This window comes from Giraffa tippelskirchi, chromosome 4 (assembly GCF_054371585.1).
Source record: "Giraffa tippelskirchi isolate mGirTip1 chromosome 4, T2T-mGirTip1v1.2.pri, whole genome shotgun sequence".
NCBI classification, from domain to species: domain Eukaryota; kingdom Metazoa; phylum Chordata; class Mammalia; order Artiodactyla; family Giraffidae; genus Giraffa; species Giraffa tippelskirchi.
The window spans coordinates 190702945-190725744 of NC_137278.1; the positions used below are offsets into that span (position 1 = coordinate 190702945).

At 42.1% G+C, this 22800-nt stretch overlaps 1 protein-coding gene and 1 long non-coding RNA gene across 8 annotated transcripts in view; one reads left to right on the forward strand and one right to left on the reverse strand.

Moving 5' to 3' along the window:
• The window catches only part of GRIN2B (glutamate ionotropic receptor NMDA type subunit 2B), an 815960-nt gene that overhangs the window by 663859 nt on the left and 129301 nt on the right, over window positions 1-22800 (forward strand). For all 7 annotated transcript variants that reach the window (XM_081589234.1, XM_081589233.1, XM_081589232.1 and 4 more), the window contains one exon: window positions 21605-21719. In XM_081589234.1, coding sequence (XP_081445360.1) covers window positions 21605-21719 — 115 coding nt within the window. The remainder of the gene's footprint in view (window positions 1-21604; window positions 21720-22800) is intronic.
• LOC145545235 (uncharacterized) lies at window positions 6508-10165 on the reverse strand. The gene is made up of 2 exons (XR_014081955.1): window positions 9891-10165; window positions 6508-9395 (listed from the first exon to the last, which is right to left on the reverse strand). It is a non-coding gene; the product is annotated as an uncharacterized LOC145545235 (long non-coding RNA).

Genomic DNA, 22800 nt, shown 5'->3' on the forward strand with positions numbered 1-22800 from the left:
TTGTTTTTCTGGTTTCTTTTTTTGAAAAAACCTTCCAATTCCATTGTTATAAACAAAGTATTTTTCTCTGTTCCTAAACTAACAAAGTGAATTTATATTGGTAGAGAACACCCCCAATATTATATTTTACATACATTTCAGATCCCCCTAGTGCTTTTATTGTTCAAACTAAAAATCCCTACCAGCAACCCTGCTATCAAGAAGTTCCTTTTGCTTTCTTATGGAATAAGATTTGAGTAAGTTATTCTCAGAGATAAACATATGATTCTCAGAGACAAACATATGTTTTACAGACCATTCAAAGGGGAGAATGGTAAGCATATTCAAAGGTGAGAAGTTTAAAAGTTTAAAATTTTTTCTGCTTGTGCAGAAATGAAATCATCCCCACTGTTTGACTCAGTGTTTTTAGAAAAGAAAGATTATAGGTGTATATTCTTTAGAAGTAACTCTTCCTTAAATCAATCATTGGAGGAGTCACTTTCTACAGGGAATCAGTACTCAGTGCTGATATCGATGCATAGTGCCATCTGTGTGTGTGTGTGTGTGTGTGAGAGAGAGAGAGAGAGAGAGATGACATAGAAAGGTGGATGTGATGGGTGGGAAGTAAGAAAGCAGAGGAAAGGCTTTCAAGACTAGTCTTCTGGAAGTTCGAAAATAAATCAGTAAGTATTAATTGACTGTATACCACAAGCAAGGCACTAATTTGGAATCTGCAAAAGATAATAGAAGGACAAAATTTGATACTTAGTTTCTAACAATGTCTTGTCTATCTGGAAGACAAGATCCAGACACACAAAATGATGAGTAACAAAAAGGAATAAGAGGTGCTCTGTGACAACCTAGAGAGGCAGGATGGGGTGGGAGGTGTGAGGGAGTTTCAAGGGAGAGGAGACATATGTATACCTATGACTGATTCATGTTGATGTATGGCAGAAACGAGCACAGTATTGTAAAGCAATTATCTTCAAATTTAAGACAAAAGAATTTTTCAATAAAAGGAACAAGATAGGACAGGTCAACAATTAATCAAATGCTGACATGTGGACTGGAGGCTGGAAAGGGCAAGAGGAAAGAAAGGAGAGAGGGAGCTGGGATGGTCAGGAATGAAGAGGGGGAAACTGGATTTGAGACCACAAGCACGAGCAAGATGTGTATTGAATTCAGTGGAAAGAAAATAGAATACAGGCAGGAAAATGCAAGTAATGGTCAGGGGGCAGTGAGGAAGCCTCGTGGCTTCAGCAGGAGTTCATACAACACACAAAGAGGCAGAGCCAGGGTGGAGAGGACTTTGATCATGGGCAGACTTTTCCTCTACATAACAGGGAGTCATTGGAGTTCTTTGAGCAAGCAGCCCTGAGAGGTCTTGTCATAAGATGAAGTGCAGTTGGTATTTGGAAGGTGGAGGCAACTGACATCGGGCTGATGGCCCAGTAGAGGGCTGCTTTAGGTGTTCATCTACCAAGTGATGAGGTCTAGCGTAGGATGGAGGTCATGGGACTGGAAGGGAAGGGCCAGATGCGAGAAGTATGTTGTAAAAACAGGACTGTTGTTGTGACAGAATATGGCCCACTGGAGAAGGGCATGGCAAACCACTTCAGTATTCTTGCCTTGAGAACCCCACGAACAGTATGAAAAGGCAAAAAGATAGGACACTGAAAGATGAACTCCCCAGGTCGGTAGGTGCCCAATATGTTACTGGAGATCAGTGGAGAAATAACTCCAGAAAGAATGAAGGGATGGAGCCAAAGCAAAAACAACATCCAGTTGTGGATGGGACTGGTGATAGAAGCAAGGTTCGATGCTGTGAAGAGCAATATTGCAAAGGAACCTGGAATGTGAGGTCCCTGAATCAAGGCAAATTGGAAGTGGTCAAACAGGAGATGACAAGAGTGAACATCGACATTCTAGGAATCAGCGAACTAAGATGGACTGGAATGGGTGACTTTAACTCAGATGACCATTATATCTTCTACTGTGGGCAGGAATCCCTTAGAAGAAATGGAGTAGCCATCATAGTCAACAAAAGAGTCCGAAATGCAGTACTTGGATGCAATCTCAAAAATCACAGGATGATCTCTGTTCATTTCCAGGCAAACCATTCCATATCACAGTAATCCAAGTCTATGCCCCGACCAGTAATGCTGAAGAAACTGAAGTTGAACAGTTCTATGAAGATCTACAAGATCTTCTAGAACTAACACCCCAAAAAGATGTCCTTTTCATTATAGGGGACCGGAATGCAAAAGTAGCAAGTCAAGAAACACCTGGAGTAACAGGCAAATTTGGCCTTGGAGTACAGAATGAAGCAGGGCAAAGGCTAATAGAGTTCTGCCAAGAGAACACACTGGTCATAGCAAACACCCTCTTCCAACAACCCAAGAGAAGACTCTACACATGGACACCACCAGATGGTCAACACCGAAATCAGATTGATTATATTCTTTGCAGCCAAAGATGGAGAAACTCTATACAGTCAACAAAAACAAGACCGAGAGCTGACTGTGGCTTAGGTCATGAACTCCTTACTGCCAAATTCAGACTGAAATTGAAGAAAGTGGAGAAAACCACTAGACCATTCAGGTATGACCTAGATCAAATCCCTTATGAGTATACAATGGAAGTGAGAAATAGATTTAAGGGACTAGATCTGATAGAGTGCCTGATGAACTATGGACAGAGGTTCGTGACATTGTACAGTAGACAGGAATCAAGACCATCCTCATGGAAAAGAAATGCAAAAAAGCAAAATGGCTGTCTGAGGAGGCCTTACAAATAGCGGTGAAAAGAAGGGAAGTGAAAAGCAAAGGAGAAAAGGAAAGATATACCCATTTGAATGCAGAGTTCCAATGAATAGCAAGGAGAGATAAGAAAGCCTTCCTCAGCGATCAATGCAAAGAAATAGAGGTAAAAAATAGAATGAGAAAGACTAGAGATCTCTTCAAGAAAATTAGAGATACCAAGGGAACATTTTATGCAAAGATGGGCTCAATAAAGGACAGAAATGGTATGGACCTAACAGAAGCAGAAGATATTAAGAAGAGGTGGCAAGAATACACAGAAGAACTGTACAAAAAAGATCTTCATGACCCATATAATCACGATAGGTTGATCCCTCACCTAGAGCCAGACATCCTGGAATGTGAAGTCAAGTGGGCTTTAGGAAGTATCACTATGAACAAAGCTAGTGGAGGTGATGGAATTCCAGTTTCAAATCCTAAACAATGATGCTGTGAAAGTGCTGCACTCGATAGTCAGCAAATTTGGAAAATTCAGCAGTGGCCACAGGACTGGAAAAGGTCAGTTTTCATTCCAATCCCAAAGAAAGGCAATGCCAAAGAATGCTCAAACTACCACACAATTGCACTCATCTCACACGCTAGTAAAGTAATGCTCAAAATTCTCCAAGCCAGGCTTCAACAATACGTGAACCGTGAACTTGCAGATGTTCAAGCTGGTTTTAGAAAAGGCAGAGGAACCAGAGATCAAATTGCCAACATCCAATGGATCATTGAAAAAGCAAGAGAGTTCCAGAAAAACATCTATTTCTTCTTTATTGACTATGCCGAAGCCTTTGACTGTGTGGATCACAATAAACTGTGGAAAATTCTGAAAGAGATAGGAATACCAGACCACCTGACCTGCCTCTTGAGAAACCTGTATGCAGGTCAGGAAGCAACAGTTAGAACTGGACATGGAACAACAGACTGGTTCCAAATAGGAAAAGGAGTACATCAAGGCTGTATATTGTCACCCTACTTATTTAACTTATATGCAGAGTACATCATGAGAAATGCTGGGCTGGAGGAAGCACAAGCTGGAATCAAGATTGCCAGGAGAAAAACAATAACCTCAGATATGCAGATGACACCACCCTTATGGCAGAAAGTGAAGAAGAACTAAAGAGCCTCTTGATGAAAGTGAAAGAGGAGAGTGAAAAAGTTGGCTTAAAGCTCAACATTCAGAAAACTAAGATCATGGCATCCAGTCCCATCACTTCATGGGAAATATATGGGGAAACAGTGGCTAACTTTATTTTCTTGAGCTCCAAAATCACTGCAGATGGTGATTGCAGCCATGAAATTAAAAGACGCTTACTCCTTGGAAGGAAAGTTATGGCCAACCTAGACAGCATATTAAAAAGCAGAGGCATTACTTTGCCAACAAAGGTCCGTCTAGTCAAGGCTATGGTTTTTCCAGTGGTCATGTATGGATGTGAGAGTTGCACTGTAAAGAAAGCTGAGCGCCAAAAATTGATGCTTTTGAACTGTGGTGTCAGAGAAGACTCTTGAGAGTCCCTTGGACTGCAAGGAGATCCAACCAGTCCATCCTAAAGGAGATCAGTCCTGGTTGTTCATTGGAAGGTTTGTTGTTGAAGCTGAAACCCCAATACTTTGGCCACCTCATGGGAAGAGCTGAGTCATTGAAAAAGACCCTGATGCTAGGAAAGATTGAGGGCAGGAGCAGAAGGTAACAACAGAGGATGAGATGGTTGAATGCCATCACCGACTCAATGAACATGGGTTTGGGTAGACTCCGGGAGTTGGTGATGGACAGAGAGGCCTGGTGTGCTGCGGTTCCTTGGGTCACAAAGAGTCGGACACGACTGAGTGACTGAACTGAACTGAACTGTGGGGGAGGTGGAGTGGGTCACTGAGCATGGGAAACTAGGAAAAGGAATATGGCAGAGACTCCTGGGAGGTTTCAAGACCACAGGAATGAGACCAGTTAATATTCACTGTGAGATGAATCATAAAGAAGGCTGAGTGATGAAGAATTGGTGCTTTTGAACTGTGGTGCTGGAGAAGACTCTTGAGAGTCCCTTGGACAGCAAGGAGATCAAACCAGTCAATCCTAAAGGAAATCAACCCTGAATATTCATTGGCAGGACTGATGCTGAAGCTGAAGCTCCAATACTTTAGCCACCTGATGCAAAGAGCCAACTCATTGGAAAAGACCCTGGTGCTAGGAAAGATGGAAAGCAAGAGGAGAAGAAGGCAACAGAGGATGAGATGGTTGGATGTCATCACTGACTCAATAGACATGAGTCTGAGCAAACTCTGGGAGAGAATGACGAACAAGGAAGCCTGATAAGCTGCAATTCATGGGGTCGCAAAGAGTTGGACACAACTTAAAGACTGAACAACAATATGCACTGTGCTCTGGGCAGCATCCAAAATGCTTGGTAAATATTAGCTAAGTCAGAGATAGGAATTAGAAAGTCAGTTAATGTGAGGAAGAAGATAAAGCAAATGCATTTCTATCCCTAAGAGTTTGTAACGGGGGAAGTGCAAGCAGAAATGGCCATCGAGGGGTGAATGTGGGGGATGAGAAAGAGGTGGAAATGCAGGCATAGAATCTGAACTCAGAGGAAGAGTTGGTGTCCTGAGGACGTCTGAAATGAACAGAGACCCTGTTATTCCAGGGTTCCTACAAATTTTCTACCAAACCTCAAATAAGGGAAAAGAGAAATAAAAGCAGGCAACCAAGAAGGGAAAGAAGGAGCAATGGCAGGTAAAGAAGAACCAAGATAATAATGAAACCTAGACTAGACACATTTCCAAAGGAGAAGCGTGTCGTGCAGCTTAAACCCAGGATGAGATGCAGTGGATGAGCACCAAGCATAATCAATGTATTTGATTGAACAGATCATAAGTACAGTTCTGCCTCCCTCATGGAGGATTGCTGAGAGTTGATTGCAGCTCCAAAGCAATACTTTAAATATTGTATTTTTTAAGTCCAGAGAGAGCTTGAATATTCTGTGCCAAAGCAGGATAAAATTTTTTTCCCTGTCTTATCCAAGCCAAATAAATATTCTAACTCTTGTTGTCTGCCTCTAACAAGAACTCCAAGAATATAGTCTTAGACTTTCATAACTGACTTCCTCCTAGAGCGTGATCTGAGAATTAATTTCTCTGTAAGTTCAGTCATGCTTACTGCTTTGTGGTTTGTCTCCTGTTTTCTTATAAGGAAAATTAATTCCATTTCTACACTTTTTGGGGGTTTAGTGCTTGTGAAATATGACAGACTGACAGACCCCAGAGACCTGGAGTTCTCTTGTTATTCTGTGAATGTATCACCTGACCAGCAATGTGCCCCCAGTCTTCCTCAGGGCTGTGAGAGCCCATGTGGTTCCTGCCTCTCCCCTGAAAACTTCCCTTATGGTGCTGGCTTAAGGGACAGTTAAAAGCAACTTATGAACTGCTGCTTGGTGATCTAAATAGTGACTAAGAGCACAGGCTTTGAGCCTTTCAGAACTCCTACCACGTTAGGAGTTGGGAACTTACTTCTCTCTTCCCTGACCATCACTTTTGACAACAGTATCCTTAGTTGGAGGAACATGGGTTTTAGAGCCACTCAGAATTGAATTGGGTCAACTCCCAGTGGCACCAACCTTGGGTTTTCGTTATAACATGATCTATCATTTTATAGCATTGCTGTGACAATATCATATAATGCAAAACATCCCGAACAGAGTTTGGCATGTGCTCAAAAAATGGTAGCATTTGCTAGAGGTTTTATTCTTATTTTTTAATTGAGTGACCAGAGCAGAGATATGACTTCTAAGCAATTTCGCTTATAAGCTAGAAAGCCATGAGATTCATTTACCTTGGGGAGACAAAATAATCCCCTGAAAAGAGGGAAAAAAAAATATCCATCAGCTTATTTTGTACATAATGGTAAACTCCAGCTGGTGATTTAGCTGATTTAACTGGTTCTGAGAAAGCAGCTCATAAGAGCAGCCAGCCTAATCTTTGCACTCCTGTTGTAAAAATGAAAGCACAACAGAGAGGAAGGAGCCAGAGCTGTGGCAGACTGTTAAACCCTCAGAGTGGTGGTCTCATCGCCAGAAGACAGGGGAACCTGGGCTGGCCTTGACCGTGTTAAGTCTGACCTGATAACTGAGCACTCAGGTACCATGGCCCCACCAGGAATATAGAACTGAATAAAGGTCAGGAAAGAGATGGGAGCTCCAATGGAGATTTTGGAGGCCTTGGTATCAAGGTGATGATGGTTGATACTTGGCTGTGAATGTGTCTTCGGGAGAGAGCAGCGGTGAAAACCTGAGTCTTGAGTGCCCCCAAGTTAGGGATTTCCCAGCGAAAATGGACAAGAAAAGGAGAGAGAACTGGTTCTAAAGGTATAGGAAGAACCAAGAAATTATCCTACTTTAATCCACAAATAAACAAAGGAAAGGAGAGTGCTGAAAATGAGGGAGTGTCATCTGTTAGTTGTATAATGTCAGGCAGAATGATGATGAAGCAAGAGCTACTGATTTTGTTTTGGTTATTGATGACCTCATAAGAACAGTTTCTGTAGAGCGATAGAGGCAAAAGCCTAGACTGCAAAGGTGAAGGAGAGAGGGCTGGTAAGGAAGTCGGGGCATCAGGTGTTGATTACTTTTTTTTTAAGTTTGTAGTAAAAAGAGGTAGAAAATGGAATTACTTTGCAAAAGTTGGGAAACAAATCTCTTTGTGACCTCCCCTGGCTGAGAAGGAGTTAATGTTATAACTGCACAGTAATTTCAGAAGCATTAAAGAGCATGTTTCCATGGAAACATCAACCTACAGAGGGAGAGAAAGAGCTAGGATCCCCTGACAAAGAAGGAACAGCCGAGTTCTAGCCCCCACATGTACAGCGGGGAGAGATGATTACATGTTTCTTTCAGCTTCCCTGTGAAGATGCAGTTGGGGTTCGTGTGTGCTGTCCTCTTGAGGACCAGGAAAGAGGGAAATGAGGTTGGATTTAAATAAACTCTTGCCCTCACCTTGCTTCAAATTCTGACTCAAGGGTCAAGCCACGTTAGAGTTATTGGAACAGATCAGTGAATGTCTCTAACTAAGTAGCTATCTAAAAATAGTTAAGTAAATAAACAAGTTTGATCTTCCCCTGACCTCTCTGCTCTAACCTGATCTAGAAACTGTGCTATGAAGTACTGTGCTTCAGAGCAGCACTTATAGAAGCTCTAGAAACACAGGCTGTGTTTGACTGATAACCTTGGATCAGCACTTTTGCATTGTAGTTTCTATCTTGATGTTTTCTCCTTGACAAGATATATGTTTCATCTTACTGTTTTCAGGTCCCTCGTATCCCTTTTAATACTGACAGGCGTACATTTCCGGTACCTTCAAACTCAACCAGACTTTAAGAGGTGGGTCCTCTTGCTGCACTGAAGCCAAGGAAAGCTCTTTTGCAGACTATGCTACAGGAGCCACATCAACAAACTCTTTGTCGCTAACTTTCCCGACAATTCACTTTTTTCACACCCATATTTTGTTCTACGTTGCATCTAGGACGCATGTATCTTTCCTTTCCCTGGTCTTTCCTTCGACCATAGACTCAGTAAATCACTTCACTTCCTATGTGAAAGGGCATCATCCTTGGGACAGGCGGTCCGTGACTGCATCTTCTGAAGATGGAGATGTGCCCTGGAATGAGGCCACAGCCTCCACCACTCTCTGCCTCACATCTGTAGCATGATGAAATTCTGAGACACCCATCTCCCTGAAAGACATCATCTTCACCCAGGTATCCTGAGTCCTCTGTCTGTTGGAAACCACCTCCTGCCCCTGGAATGTCTTCCTTCTTTTGACCACTCTTTTCCTTCCATTCATTGTAATTGCTTCTAGAAATCTCTACTTAAAGATCTGTACCAACTGCTACTGAAAGCCTAAGTCATAACCCCCTTTTTCCATGGATGACAAGACAGTTAGTTCCTCATAACCTTCATTCCCAGTCCCTGTAACTAAAGTCATCTCACTAATTCCTTTGTTTACCTCTTCTTTGTCCCTTCAGTAGAGCTGTTGCAGGGAGCTGTGGAATTAAGCGCATCGGAGCTATAGAGCGGCTAGGTGCTTTTTGTATGGAGGGATTGCCAGTCTGTTGGTCTTGTTGGCCATCTCAGGTAGAGGAGAGGGTAGAAAGGGATTCCCATGGAAAAGCAAACTGAGGAAATGGAGACAGGTCAAAAGGAAGAGAAAAGCCTCCTTATCCCCTTGCTTTCACACCCATGTCACTTTGGATTTGTGACCAGAGGTTTCTTCTTGGAGGTACATGACCAGGGTTGCTTTCAATTAAGTCTGAAAGGTTCACAGGAAGGAAAAGGCTTCTGATCAGAGCTGGATGTCCTAGAGAAATCTTTGCCAGTCATTGTGTGGCTGGTTTTGGCATGACCCCTGTGTAGGTCTGCCTGCTTGTGAGCTAGAATGGATGTCAGCAAAATATTAGTAGGCATAAAGTTGAAATACCTGAAAAATATTAGTAGGCATAAAGAAGAAATACCGAGTACTCAGTGATCAGCTACCCTTTGATCTTCCTTGGCATTTTCTCTGGGAAGGTTCACTGCTTAGTTCTGATGGCCCCCGCTGGGCTGTATTCCAATATATTGAGCACATCGTCTAGGGAAGAGAAGAGGGATTTTATTTAAGGCTTTGGAAAAAGAAAGTGATTTTAACTTACGTGCAGCGTGAAAACATGAGCTTAAAATGAATCCAGGAGAGTTACTTGATTCCTCCCCCTGGGACTGTCACCTTTCTCAGGGCCTCTGATGACTCAGGGTTTCCCGTCACACCTTCACTCTCCTCACCCATCGCAGAGGTGATAAAGGGCTGTGGGCATGAATACCAGGAGGAATTCCTTTCCCATCTCAAGTTCTGCGCACAGTTCCTAAGCTTTGGTGTCCAGCGCTCTTGATTAATTGGCATAGCCAGTTCCTAAGGAACCCATAAGCAGAAGCGTGCCCCGCCAAAGGGAATTTTAAAGAGAATTACATAGTGTTCCAGTCAGGGCTCTGGAAGGTCATAATGGGGGTTGTTTCGAGGAGTCACTTATTTTAGACTAAAATTATGGGGATATGAGCTCATCTTTTGCCTTCCTCAGAAAGCGAACTTTACCTTGAAGTCGTACAATTAAATGATTCCTCGCTGCAAAATACCTCACAGGGATGACCAATCACAGGAGAGACAACAGACGTCCCCAGGCCTGAACGGCTGGGATCTTGTGGGGTGGGATGAATGTGCTGCTAATGGAAAAGCAGAGATCCAGAGACTGGGAGACCATACTCTGAACTTATCCTGCCAAAGAGCGGCAACATCTACCCAGGCAGCATCTTCTGTTAAGCTTTAAATATGGAAGGTCAGACTGTGATTCAGAAGTCCCTGCAAACTCTAACATTCTCTGGTATCCAGGCAATATTGTTTTAAAGGTAATCATAATAATAACACCAGCAGCAGCTAAAACTAAAGGCTCATTGTGTACAGATATATATATTCTCACAACAGTCCTGTGAGGTAAATACTATTATTATTCACATTTTTATGGTGAGGAAGCTGAGGCAGAGAGAGATTAGCTAGCTCATGAAATCACAGAGCTTCAGAACTGGCCGAGCAAGGACATGAGCAGAGGTCAACTGGCTGCAGAGTCCTTGCTTGTCCACACCATGCTGCACTGCACAGTGGTAGTATTGGGAATGTGTGTGTGTATGCGATACACACTGCATTTCTCTCATTTTCACTTCACATATTCTGTTTCTCCCTTTTTTATCATCGCTATTTTTTGCTTTCTTTTTTATTAAAGTATGGTTGATTTGCAGCAGTGTGTTAGTTTTAGGTGTACCATTTCTCCCTTCTATGTTCTTTCTACTAACTCCTCATCAGTAAGCATTTGGAGGCATTGTCCAGGCCTTTTCATTCATTTGAGTGTTGGTATCTTATAATGAGAACAAGCTCCTGGGTTTGACCCCAGATGAAAGAGTCCAGAGGAGAGTTGTCCCCTGGCCATGACCTGCCACATTGACCCCGCTTGGTGAAAGGAGATAGACGTGAGGGTGAAAAGGTAGGCAGTAGGCTATTGCAGCTGGTGGCAGAACCACTTGGAGCTCATTGAGTTAACATTTAGAGGAAGAGGAAATGCTCTCTACCTTCTTATATATCTGAGCAGAGACTGTCAGCAACTCTCAGCAATGCCCCTCTTTTTCTTTTCATTTTGTGTGTGCTCAGTTGCTCAGTCGTGTCCAACTCTTTGCAGTCCCATGAACCATAGCCCATCAGGCTCCTCTGTCCATGGCAGTCTCCAGGCAAGAATACTGAAGTGGGTTGCCATTTCCTCCTCCAGGGGACTTTCCTGATCCAGGGACTGAACCCACCTCTCGTGCACTGACAGGTGGATTCTTTACCACTGAGCCACCTGGGAAGCCTTTCTTATGTTTTGATAAAACTAATTCATAGCATTCAGTCGTGAAACAGAATTTGGGTAATAGAGCTCAGAAAATCTCATTGTCAGGCTGAGGGGTCTGAGAAGACTCTTTTCCTGTAATAGATGGGAAGTTGACACATCACCACTTACCCTCAGCCAGCTTGCTAAGGGGCCGAAACACAATTCTTTTCACCACCAGCAGGAGAGAGGGAGTATATTAAATGTGTATCAGTCAGTCTTTAAGATAGTTTAATATCTCATTAGTTTAACACTACAGATTTAGAATTTCAATAACTGAGTTATGGACTAGCCCAAACGTGAAGCTTTTATGATTTGTAAAGAATGGTTCATAAAATGAATGGCATAAACACCACTTCAGAGAAAGTGTTTAATCCACTGGCAGACAAACTATTTTTAATTTGCCTAAAGTAATTATAAATTAATATTACAGTCTACCCTTTAAATTAGTTTTTCCTGAGGTTCTAAGTATCATTTTGCAAAAGTGAGAAAAGGCCTGCACTTGACAGCTTAGGAAACTGGTATTTCTAATTATTTTGTTCAGTAGCATGGTTTAGTATTTTTATATTTGACATTGTGGCTCAAAGGAAACCTTTAAAACTTCTTCAAATCCCTTTTCCTCAAAGAGAACACCCTTGGTGACCATAATAAAATAATTCACGTGCCTTGAAAACATTGTCACATAACCTAGGAACTGATGGATCTAGGATTTGAACAGAAGTGGTCTGATGGCAGCATCCTGGCTCTTAAATGCCATGCACACTGCCGGCTGCTGCTGCTGGTGATGATGATAGAGTATGTATTTAGTGCACACTACATTCATTTTCTCTCCAATGAGCTTATTTATCCTGTTTCCCCTTATTTTTCTTTCTACCAGCATTTAGGGGCATTGTCTATGTTGTTCATGTGAGTGCAGGATATCTCCCAATACTGGTCTCTAACTAAGTAGCTTTTAAACGTTTTCAGTTCAGTTCAGTCGTTCAGTTGTGTCTGACTCTTTGCGGCCCCATGGACTGCAGCACTCAAGGCTTCCCTGTCCATCCTCAACTCCTGGAGCTTGCTCAAACTCATGTCCATCGAGTCAGTGATGCCATCCAACCTTCTCATCCTCTGTTGTCCCCTTCTCTTCCTGTCTTCAATCTTTCCCATCATCAGGGTCTTTTCCAATGAGTCAGCTCTTCACATTAAGTGGCCAAAGTATTAGAGCTTTAGCTTCAGCATCAATCCTTCCGATGAATATTCAGGACTGATTTCCTTTAGTATTGACTGGTTTGATCTCCTTGCAGTCCTAAGGACTCTTAAGGGTCTTCTCCAACAGCACAGTTCAAAAGCATCAATTCTTCAGTGCTCAGCTTTCTTTATAGTCCAACTCTCACATACCTACATGACTACTAGGAAAACCAAAGCTTTGACTAGATGAACCATTGTCGCCAAAGTAATGTCTTTACTTTCTGATATGCTGCCTAGGTTGGTCATAGCTTTTCTTCCAAGGAGCAAGCATCTTTTAATTTCATGGCTGCAGTCACCATCTGCAGTGATTTTGGAGCCCCCAAAAATAAAGTCTCTCACTGTTTCCATTGCTTCCCCATCTATTTGCCATGAAGTGATGGGACAGGATGCCATGATCTTAGTTTCTGAATGTTTAGTTTTAAGTCAGCTTTTTCCCTCTTCTTTCACTTTCATCAAGAGGCTCTTTAGTTTTTCTTTGCTTTCTGCCATAAGGGTAGTATCATCTGCGTATCTGAGGTTGTTGACATTTCTCCCAGCAGTCTTGATTCCAGCTTGTGCTTCATCTAGCCTGGCATTTCACTTGATGTACTCTGCATATAAGTTAAATAAGCAAGGTAACAATAATCAGCCTTGATGTACTCCTTTCCCAATTTGGAACCAGTCTGTTGTTCCATGTCCAGTTCTAACTGTTGCTTCTTGACCTGCAAACAGATTTCTCAGGAGGCAGGTAAGGTGGTCTGGTATTCCCATCTCTTTAAGAATTTTCCACAGTTAGTTGTGATCCACACATTCAAAGGCTTTGAAGTGAAGTGAAGTGAAGTCGCTCAGTCGTGTCCGACTGTTCGTGACCCCATGGACTGTAGCCCACCAGGCTCTTCCATCCATGGGATTCTCCAGGCAAGAATACTGGAGTGGGTTGCCATTTCCTTCTCCAGGGAATCTTCCCGACCCAGGGATCTAACCCAGGTCTCCCGCGTTGCAGGCAGACACTTTACCCTCTGAGCCACCAGGGATGTAGCCAATAATGCAGAAGTAGATGTTTTTCTGCAACTCCCTTGCTTTTTCAATGATCCAGTGTATATTGGCAATTTGATCTCTGGTTTCTCTGCCTTTTCTAAATCCAGCTTGAACATCTGGAAGTTCACAGCTCACATATTGTTGAAGGCTGGCTTGGAGAATTTTGACCATTACTTTGCTAGCGTGTGAGATGAGTGCAACTGTGTGGTAGTTTGAACACTTTGGCATTGCCTTTCTTTGGGAATGGAATGAAAACTGACCTTTTCCAGTCCTGTGGCCACTGCTAAGTTTCCCAAATTTGCTGTCACACTGAGTGCAGCACTTTCACAGCATCATCGTTTAGGATTTGAAATAGCTCAACTGGAATTCCATCACCTCCACTAGCTTTGTTCGTAGTGATGCTTCCTAAGGCCCACTTGACTTCGCATTCTAGGATGTCTGGCTCGAGGTGAGTGATCACACCATCATGGTTATCTGGATCATGAAGATCTTTTTTGTATAGTTCTTCTGTGTGCTCTTGCCACCTCTTCTTAATATCTTCTGCTTCTGTTAGGTCCATACCACTTCTGTCCTTTATTGTGCCCATCTTTGCATGACATCTACAATTTCTAATCTTGCAAAGAATTGTTCCTACTGTTTTCAGGAGGAAATGCACATAATACAGTAATTGTTAAAGAGACCATTGCTTTTTGAAAGATCTGTGGTTTTGCTATTTTTTTTTAATTTATTTGATTTCTTTATTTACTTTTGGTGCCTGGGCAGGGACTTAAACCCTGGACTCTCAGATTAAAAGTTGGTTTTGTCATTTAGGTGATGGAGTTTAGCAGTGTGATAGCCACAATATTAATCAGGCGAAGCATCAAGATAGAGAACATCTCCTAGGAGTTGTGTTCTTCCCACATCAAACAAGTGAGGTGGTCTGAATTTTATAGATGATGGTCTATTTTATAGATGAAGGCGCTAAATGCTTTAAAAGGTAAGTGACAAACCTAAGACATAGTGACAAAGTTACAGGTTTTCAGAGCTAGAAAATCATAAGCAAAGGGGTCAAGAATTTGAGTCTCTTCTCTGGAACTGTTTCCTCCTTTATTACTTTGTTCTGAATAGCTGGAGAATGGAAATTGAGAGCTATGAAAAACTCCACATTTTTTAATAACTTTTTTATTTTTAATGGAAGGATAGTTGCTTTATAATACTCTGTTGGCTTCTGCCATACATCAACATGAATCAGCTATAGGTATACATCTGTCTCCTCCCTATTGAGTCTCCCTCCCACCTCACACCCCTTCCCACTCCTCTAGGTTGTTACAGAGTCCCAGTTTGAGTTCCCTGAGTCATACAGCAAATTCTCACTGGCTGTCTATTTCACATGTTGTAGTATGTATGTTTCCGTGTTGCTCTCTCCATTCGTCCCACCCTCTCCTTCCTCCCTTCTGCTTGTGTCCCCAAGTATGTTCTCTATGTATGCTTCTCCATTGCTGCCCTGCAAATAGCTTCATCAACATCAGTCTTTCTAGATTCTGTCTATGTGTGTTAGTTTCTCAGTCGTGTCTGACTCTATGTGACCCCGTGAACTGTAGCTGGCCAGGCTCCTCTGTCCATGGAATTCTCCATGCAAGAAAACTGGAGTGGGTTGCCATTCCCTTCTTCATCTAGATTCCATGTATATGCATTAATATATGATATTTGTTTTTCTCTTTGACTTCTGTATAAGCTGTATATCTAGATTCATCCACCTCATTAGAACTGACTCAAATGTGTTCCTTTTTATGGCTGAGTAGTATTTCATTGTATATAGGTACTACCGTTTCTTTATCTATCCATCTGTTGATGGACATCCAGGTTGCTTCCATGTCCTAGGTATTGTAAATAGTGCTGTAATGAACATTGGAGTACATGTGTCTTTTTCAGTTTTGGTTTCCTCAGAGTATATCGCACACCTCTGGGTACCTTATCTTTGACAAAGGAGGCAAGCATATGCAATGGGGAAAAGATAGTCTCTTCAATAAGTGGTGCTGTGAGAACTGGACAGCTAAGTGTAAAAAAATGAAATTAGAACACTTTCTAACATCACACACAAAGATAAACTCAAAATGAATTAAAAACACGAATGTAAGACCAGAAACTATAAACTGTTAGAGGAAAAGATAGACAGAACACACTATCACATAAATCATAGTAAGATCCTCTATGACCCGCCTCCTAGAATAGTGGAAATAAAAACAAAAATAAACAAGTGCAACCTAATTAAACTTAAAAGCTTTTGCACAGCAAAGGAAACTATAAACAAGGTGAAAAGACAGCCCTCAGAATGGGAGAAAATAATAGCAAATTAAACAACTGACAAAGGATTAATTTCCAAAATACACGTCCAACTTATACAACTCAATACCAGAAAAACAGCCAAATCAAAAACAGACATTTCTCCAAAGAAGACATACAGATGGCTAATAAACATGAAAACGCGCTGTGTTGCACATTATTAGAGAAATGCAGATCATAGCTACAATGATCACCTATCACCAGTCATAATGGCTATCAAAAAATCCACAAACAATAAGTGTGGGAGAAGGTGTGGAGAAAACGGAACCCTCCTTGCACTGTTGGTGGGTATGTAAATTGATACAACCAGTATGGAAGATGATATGGAGACTCTTCAAAAAAATGAGAATAATTCCACATTTTTGAGGCATGATGTTGAGCAGAAAGATCACTGGTGTGGGGCGGGGACACCTAGGTCCTCTTTCTAACCCTGTCATCTGATCTTGGTGAAAACACAAACCCCTCTAGACTTCATCTGCCTCATCTGAAAATGAGAGGATCGCCTGAGAGGAGAGACTTGTCTCTCTTATTACCACATTAAAAGACATTCATTAAAAAAAAAAAAAAAAAAACTAGTCCCTTGTGAGAATCTGGAGGGCACAATGAGAACTGTGGTGCCAGGGCACTTGGTTTTCTGGGGAGATTCTGGCAGAGCCCTCTCGGACGCCTCCCACACATGGCGTACTGCTAAATCATTGCAGCGGATGAGCTCTGAGTGGCATGGTCAAAGTCAAAGAGGCACGCAGGCTTTTTACCTCAGCTTGACCCCATTCAACCCAGTGGAGGATGACTTTGGCCACAGGCAGCAAATATGTTGGACCTGAGCCCAGCAGGGTTCCAAGACTTTCTCCACAAGCCAGAGTCAGGCCAGAAATGCGATCGGTTTTATTTTCTGCAGTCTGTATGAGGGGTCTCCATAGTCAAGGGCACGTGATGGTAATGTGAGAATGCTAAGAGGCCCATCTGAGGCTCTGAGACACTGATTTCACTTTACTTACTGATGTAATGAAAAGAATCCTGAGCTTGAAATAAGAAGACTTGAACTCCAGTCCTGAACAAGCAAGCCACCTTGGAAAGTCAGGTAGTATTGGGGGACCCATTTTCTCCCATCCAAACTGAGAGTTCTCAATGGATGGTTTTTAAGTTTTCTTCTAGTTCCAGCAATCTGAGATTTCTGCAATGTTAGAACTTTATGAGATAAGCCATCATTTGGCTTATGGGTCAAACTACATCCCAGAGACAAATCAAGCAATATTTTTTTATATACCAAACCTTGATGGGCCTTCCAAGGGACTAGGATCTTATGGGCAGAACTTCTGAATTTGACTGCCACTTGAAGCTAGGCTTTCTCATTACATTGTTGAGGATGACATTTTCAGAGACAAAGAGAATAGCTGTGGCATCTCTTAATAATATAGTCTAATCCTTTACTGAGGATTTATACACGGACGTTTTGAGGTTTTAATTAATATTCAAAATTGACAACGTGCCACCGGAAGCAAAGGTGGTTGGGCACTTTCAGGTCTTATGGAAAGTTGAATTGATTAATATGACCATTTGACCTAGTTTATCCTCCATATGTGGGAGGCAATTTCCGTTTCTCCCATGTGTTCCACTGACAGTTCAGTCTTGGTGAATGTAATTGTCCCACTTTTACTCACTGAGGTCCAAAATGAGGCAAGTTCCTTGCCTTTAGATAATTCTAATCAGGCTAGTATATTACTTTTTTCTAAATGTTTCCTACTATATAACCTTATATTTGTGTCATATTTTATATAGTTTTTTACCCCCTATTTCAGGTGATCATCACAACCTGATAAACTAAATGTAAAAAAAAAAAAAAAAAATTGGTGTTTCCATTTTAAAGAGGGAAAAACTCAGGTTCAGGGCCAAGGTCACATGTCTAGAACTGACCACACTCCCAATTATTTTTTCACACTTTTCATTACCAATGAATGGATTGGTCTGTTCCGCTATTCTAAGGGCATCCTTGCTCAAGGCAAGTGTATATTTGCAAGCTCCTCACTAACAGCTAAAGGTTGGCACGTCTCAGGGAATTACTCAGAAAAACACAATGTGAATGATGAATCTTTACACTGCTGAAGGATATGAATAATTAAAGGATGCTTTGCAGAAGAGTATTTTGTGTACTGTCATAACATTTTATTAATATTTTTGATAAGTAAAATATATGAGAAATGTCAACACAGAATAAAATGAACATGTAGAACTGGAAGAAGGTGAACATCCCAGAGAGAGAAAAATATATAAGGAAAATCAAAAGGATCGGGAGCAGAAACAACTAGAGAAATTTAACTGCAGAGCAATTACCCATGAATGTGGTTTTATTTTCTTGGAGTTTGAATTTCCCAACCTAATCACTCAATTCAGGGCTATTTCCTTTCAAAGAAGTCATCTTGAGAGGCCATGTGCTTATTCCTTTCATGCTGACTGTTGCTTATATGATTTGGGGGCTTCTCTTTTATAATTGCCTTCTGAAATGGACACTTTCTTTGAAATATTCTTAATGGTGTTTTAGATAAAGTCAGAATTACTCAGAGCCATGTCTGGTGAAAAGGAGGGTTCATAAGCCAGATAATTTCCATCTCTCCCCTGTCCCTTCCTCCTTCTTCCTCTCTTTCTTTCCCTTTCCTTTAATCCCTCCCTCTCTCCTCCCTCCCTCTCTCCCTTCCTTCCTCCCTTCTCCCTCTCTGCTTCCTCTCTTGTGTTCTTCCAAAAAAGAGACAAGACTAATTTTTTCTACACGTCTCATACACCTCCTCTGAAAACTTCCAGAAATCACTCTAAAGTATAATGCTGTATTGTTGTAGTAAGAACCTACTTTCCGAATGGATTATGTCCGATGCTTAAATTCAGGTCTGTTAGTTTAAAATCATAGTCCCCGAAATGAACTGCATGGGACTTAGGTTGGAGTGTTGAAGTTGTCAACTCCAGGAGACCCGAATATCATCTTCTCACTAGTGATGGGCAGGAGCAGGCAGCAGTGAGCGGAGAGGAGGAGCAGCGCAGAGGGTGGAGAAGACACCGATGTGGAGCCTTGAGTTGAATCAAGGATGTTACACGTTTACCAACTGAAAGTGTCCAAAGATCACAGCCAAGGGGGTAAAGGGAGGGAGTTACACCGTGGCACAGTGTAGCTTGGTGCAGGAACGGGGCTATTAAAGCTGCTGTGGCGTGTGAGAGTCAGAGTGGGATGCTAGAGAACACCTGGGCCTGGAAACAGCTCTTAAAGTGTTATTTCTGCTCCCAATTAGCTGGGGGCAAATAATTTGACCTCTTTGTGCTTGAGTTAGTTCCCTTATCTATCAAGTTAAAATTAGAGAACCAAATGAGCTCATAGTTTCTTCAAAGACTAAAATTCATTTTATAAGGAATATAAAATGTTGTTGTTGAGTCACTAAGTCGTGTCTGACTTTGCAACCCCATGGACTACCGTCCACCAGGCTCCTCTGTCCATGGGATTTCCCAAGCAGGAGTACTGGAGTGGGTTGCCTTTTCCTTCTCCAGGGGATCTTCTCAACCCAGGGATCAAACCTGTGTCTCCTCATTGGCAGGTGGACTCTTTACCGCTGAGCCACCTGGGAAGCTCTTTATGAGGGATACATGATGAATATCTTCAAATGCTTGAAGAGCTCCCGTGTAAAAGAAGCATTAGACTAAGGCTGTATAACTCCTAAGGAGGAGACCAGGATCTGGAGGTGGAAGGGGAGCAGATTTCACCTTTAGGTAAAGAACTGCCCAACAGTGAGGTGGCTGCCTTGAGCGTAGGGCATACAGTGATGAGCTCCCCATCAGTGGAAGTATTCAAGAAGAGCTGAGAGGGCTGGTTTTATGATGTCATAAAAAAGAAAGATAAATTGCAGTGGTCTCATTGATTATGAAGATCTCTTCCACTTTTGAGATTCTAGGAATCTCTACTCTTTTGTGATCTCTGCTTTTGACTGCATTTGCCCTGGAAATGACAGGTTGAAAAGTCCCAGGCAGCTTTAGAAGCAGGAATGTGGTCCATGAGGATTTGGTTCACAGTACCTAGTCATCTTTAGAATTTCCTGAAAGACCTACATCCTAGCAACCCTAGGCAACTCTAGGTTGCTTAATCTAATGTTACCTGGTAGCATCAAAGAAGAGGCTCACAGTTTTTGTTGAATGAGAAGACTTACAAGAGGAGCCTTTAGGCTGCCTCCTGCATGTTCTTCTTCTCCTCTTCAGTACAGTAGGGAACCATGGTTGGTTGAAGTTTTGACACCTTTCAGAAGACTCCCAACAATCACAGGATGCCCATTCTGCTTCTGAACAGAGATACGTCTCACTACAGCATCAGGTTCAAGGCTCCAGAGTAGCATGTCGTGTGAACATGGAGCTAATCATCATTGACTCTTTGAGCCATGGTAGTGAAAGGACCTGAATTACCATCAGCATAGTTGCACTGATGCCATGGGAATGAGCATGCCTGTGGGAATTCCCAGTAAGGGAACTTCATCAGGTCAGAGCAGCCAGAAAGGGAGAATGGGGTGAGCTGGGGGTATAGGTGTTGAAAGACAGCTTCTTTAGTCTGACTCTCATTATTAGAGTTTTTGCTAATTTATGTGTCTGAACCTGAAGCACTCTGCGAAATGTCCCTCCTTCCTCCCTGGACCCCCACCCCACCCCTGTGATTTTCTGTTCGCTATAAAAGTGCAAAGAGACATCACTTTGCCAACAAAGGTTTGTATAGACAAAGCTATGATTTTTCCAGTAGTCATGTACGGATGTGAGAACTGGACCACAAAGAAGGCTGAGCACCAAAGAGTCGATGCCTTAAAATTGTGGTGCTAGAGAAGACGCCTGAGAGTCCCTTGGACTGCAAGGAGATCAAAGGAAATCAACCCTGAATATTCATTGGAAGGACTGATGCTGAAACTGAAGCTCCAATACTTTGGCCACTGAATGTGAAGAGCCAACTCATTGGAAAAGACCCTGATGCTGGAAAAGATTGAAGGCAAAAGGAGAAGAAGGCAGCAGAGAATGAGATGGTTAGATAGCATCACCAACTCAATGAACAAGAGTTTGAGCAAACTCTAGGAGATAGTGAAGGACAGGGAAGCCTGGCCTGCTGCAGTCCATGGGTTGCAAAGAGTTGGACTCAGCTTGGCAATTGAGCAACAACAATAACAAATAAAATTTCAGTAGCCCTGGTTTCCAGATGCATTTGGAAGAACAAGATCCCTGACTGCTGGACTTGTTAAGTATGGGCTGGACAGAATTGTCGCAAGACTTTGAAAGCATCGGTGTATCTCTGAGAGGGGAAAGACCCTAAATTCTAGCCTCTCTGAGCAGGAAGCTGTCTTGCCCACTCCCACTGTGTCTTGTCTCTACCACTCCCTGCCCTTGAACTCACCTCCTTTTTTGAATAATAGTCATTAACGCTTAATGAGGGTTTACTCTGCCCCCTGGTCAGCTATCTCATTTAAGCCCTACAAATCTAATAGAGTAGGTTCTTTATTACCCCATTTTTGTCAAATCATGAAAAAAATGGATATTCAAAAGGCTCAATAATTTGCTCAGTCATAGCTGCCAACTAAACTCAAGCCCATTGCTCTTATGTTAAATTTTTACATTATCTTTTCTTACTATTCCTATAATGTGAAAACTTGGGTGGCAGTTATTGGATAATGAAACGGAAGCCTGAGGGGCACAAGCTTTATGTAATATTTATACAGCTATCTACACGTCAGTCTCCATCCACCTTTCTCTGTGTCTTCCTGACTGTCTTGTTCTGGCATACCTTCTTCATGCTGGTAACCTTCTCTTCATTCTCTCTTTACAGGTATCTGATCAATGTGACTTTTGAAGGGAGAAATCTGTCCTTCAGTGAAGACGGCTACCAGATGCACCCAAAGCTGGTGATCATCCTTCTGAACAAGGAGAGGAAGTGGGAGAGGGTAGGACATGTCTTTGGCAATTCTCGAGCTAAGTGGAGGGGGTGGGATCAGAAATTTTGCAACACACAGGAGGAAAATGGCCACTTGGTTTTGGTCTCTGAGCTGGAGATCAATACTTTGAGAACATAAAGGAGGCCATTTCTCAAACGTGCGTCTTCATTTTCTTGCCACTTTGGTCAATCAAGAGATGATTTTCCCTATGTATTACCATTTTTATTGGTAGCTGTGCTGTCTGCAGCATGACTCTGTTTTAATGGAAGAGTATGCAGGCACGGGATAACACAATTAAGTGGAAAAAACGAATGAATTCAGGAGTCGTGTCCTACAGGGTATACTGGGAGGCCTGTGAAACCTAATTTATGAGCACACAAATTTGGATTTCCTGTGATTGGAGGCTTGCTCTTAGGACCTCTCCCACTGTCAGCTGATCACGGTGTCTGAAATTCTACTATTAGGCATTAATTTGCGTGGGTGCCAGACTGCCTGGGTTCAATTCCCAGCTCTCTGCTCACTAACTTGGCTACTTACAACCTTGGGCAAATCTCTTAACTTCTCTCTGCCTCCACTTCCTCGTCTGAAAAATGGGAAAAATAATAATAGTGTCAGTATCACAGGGTTGCTATATGGATGAACTATATTGATATATATAAAGGACTTAGAAGGGTACCTGGCACATGGTAAGCACTTACTAGGTATTGACTTTTATTATTATGTCTGATTCCTAGTTCAATACAAATGTTCCTGGGAGTCATTTCATCACAGGTGTTCATGAGAATCAGGACACTTGTGCTTTGAGATGCTTTGCAGAGAAATGGTTTCTCAGATAAAGAAGATTAAGGGGTGCTATCTACTGTGTCTCACTCTGGGAGATTCTCCAAACACATATTAGCGTTTGAAAGTTCAGAGGTGTCTTTTTTGCTGAGGTGTCATTGACATATATCGTTGTACTAGTTTCAAATGTACAATATAATGGTTCATTATTTGTGTATATTGTGAAGTGATCACCACAGAGAGTCTAGTTAACATACATCACCGTGCATGGTTCCAAAAATTTTTTTTTCTTGCTATGAGAACTTTAAAA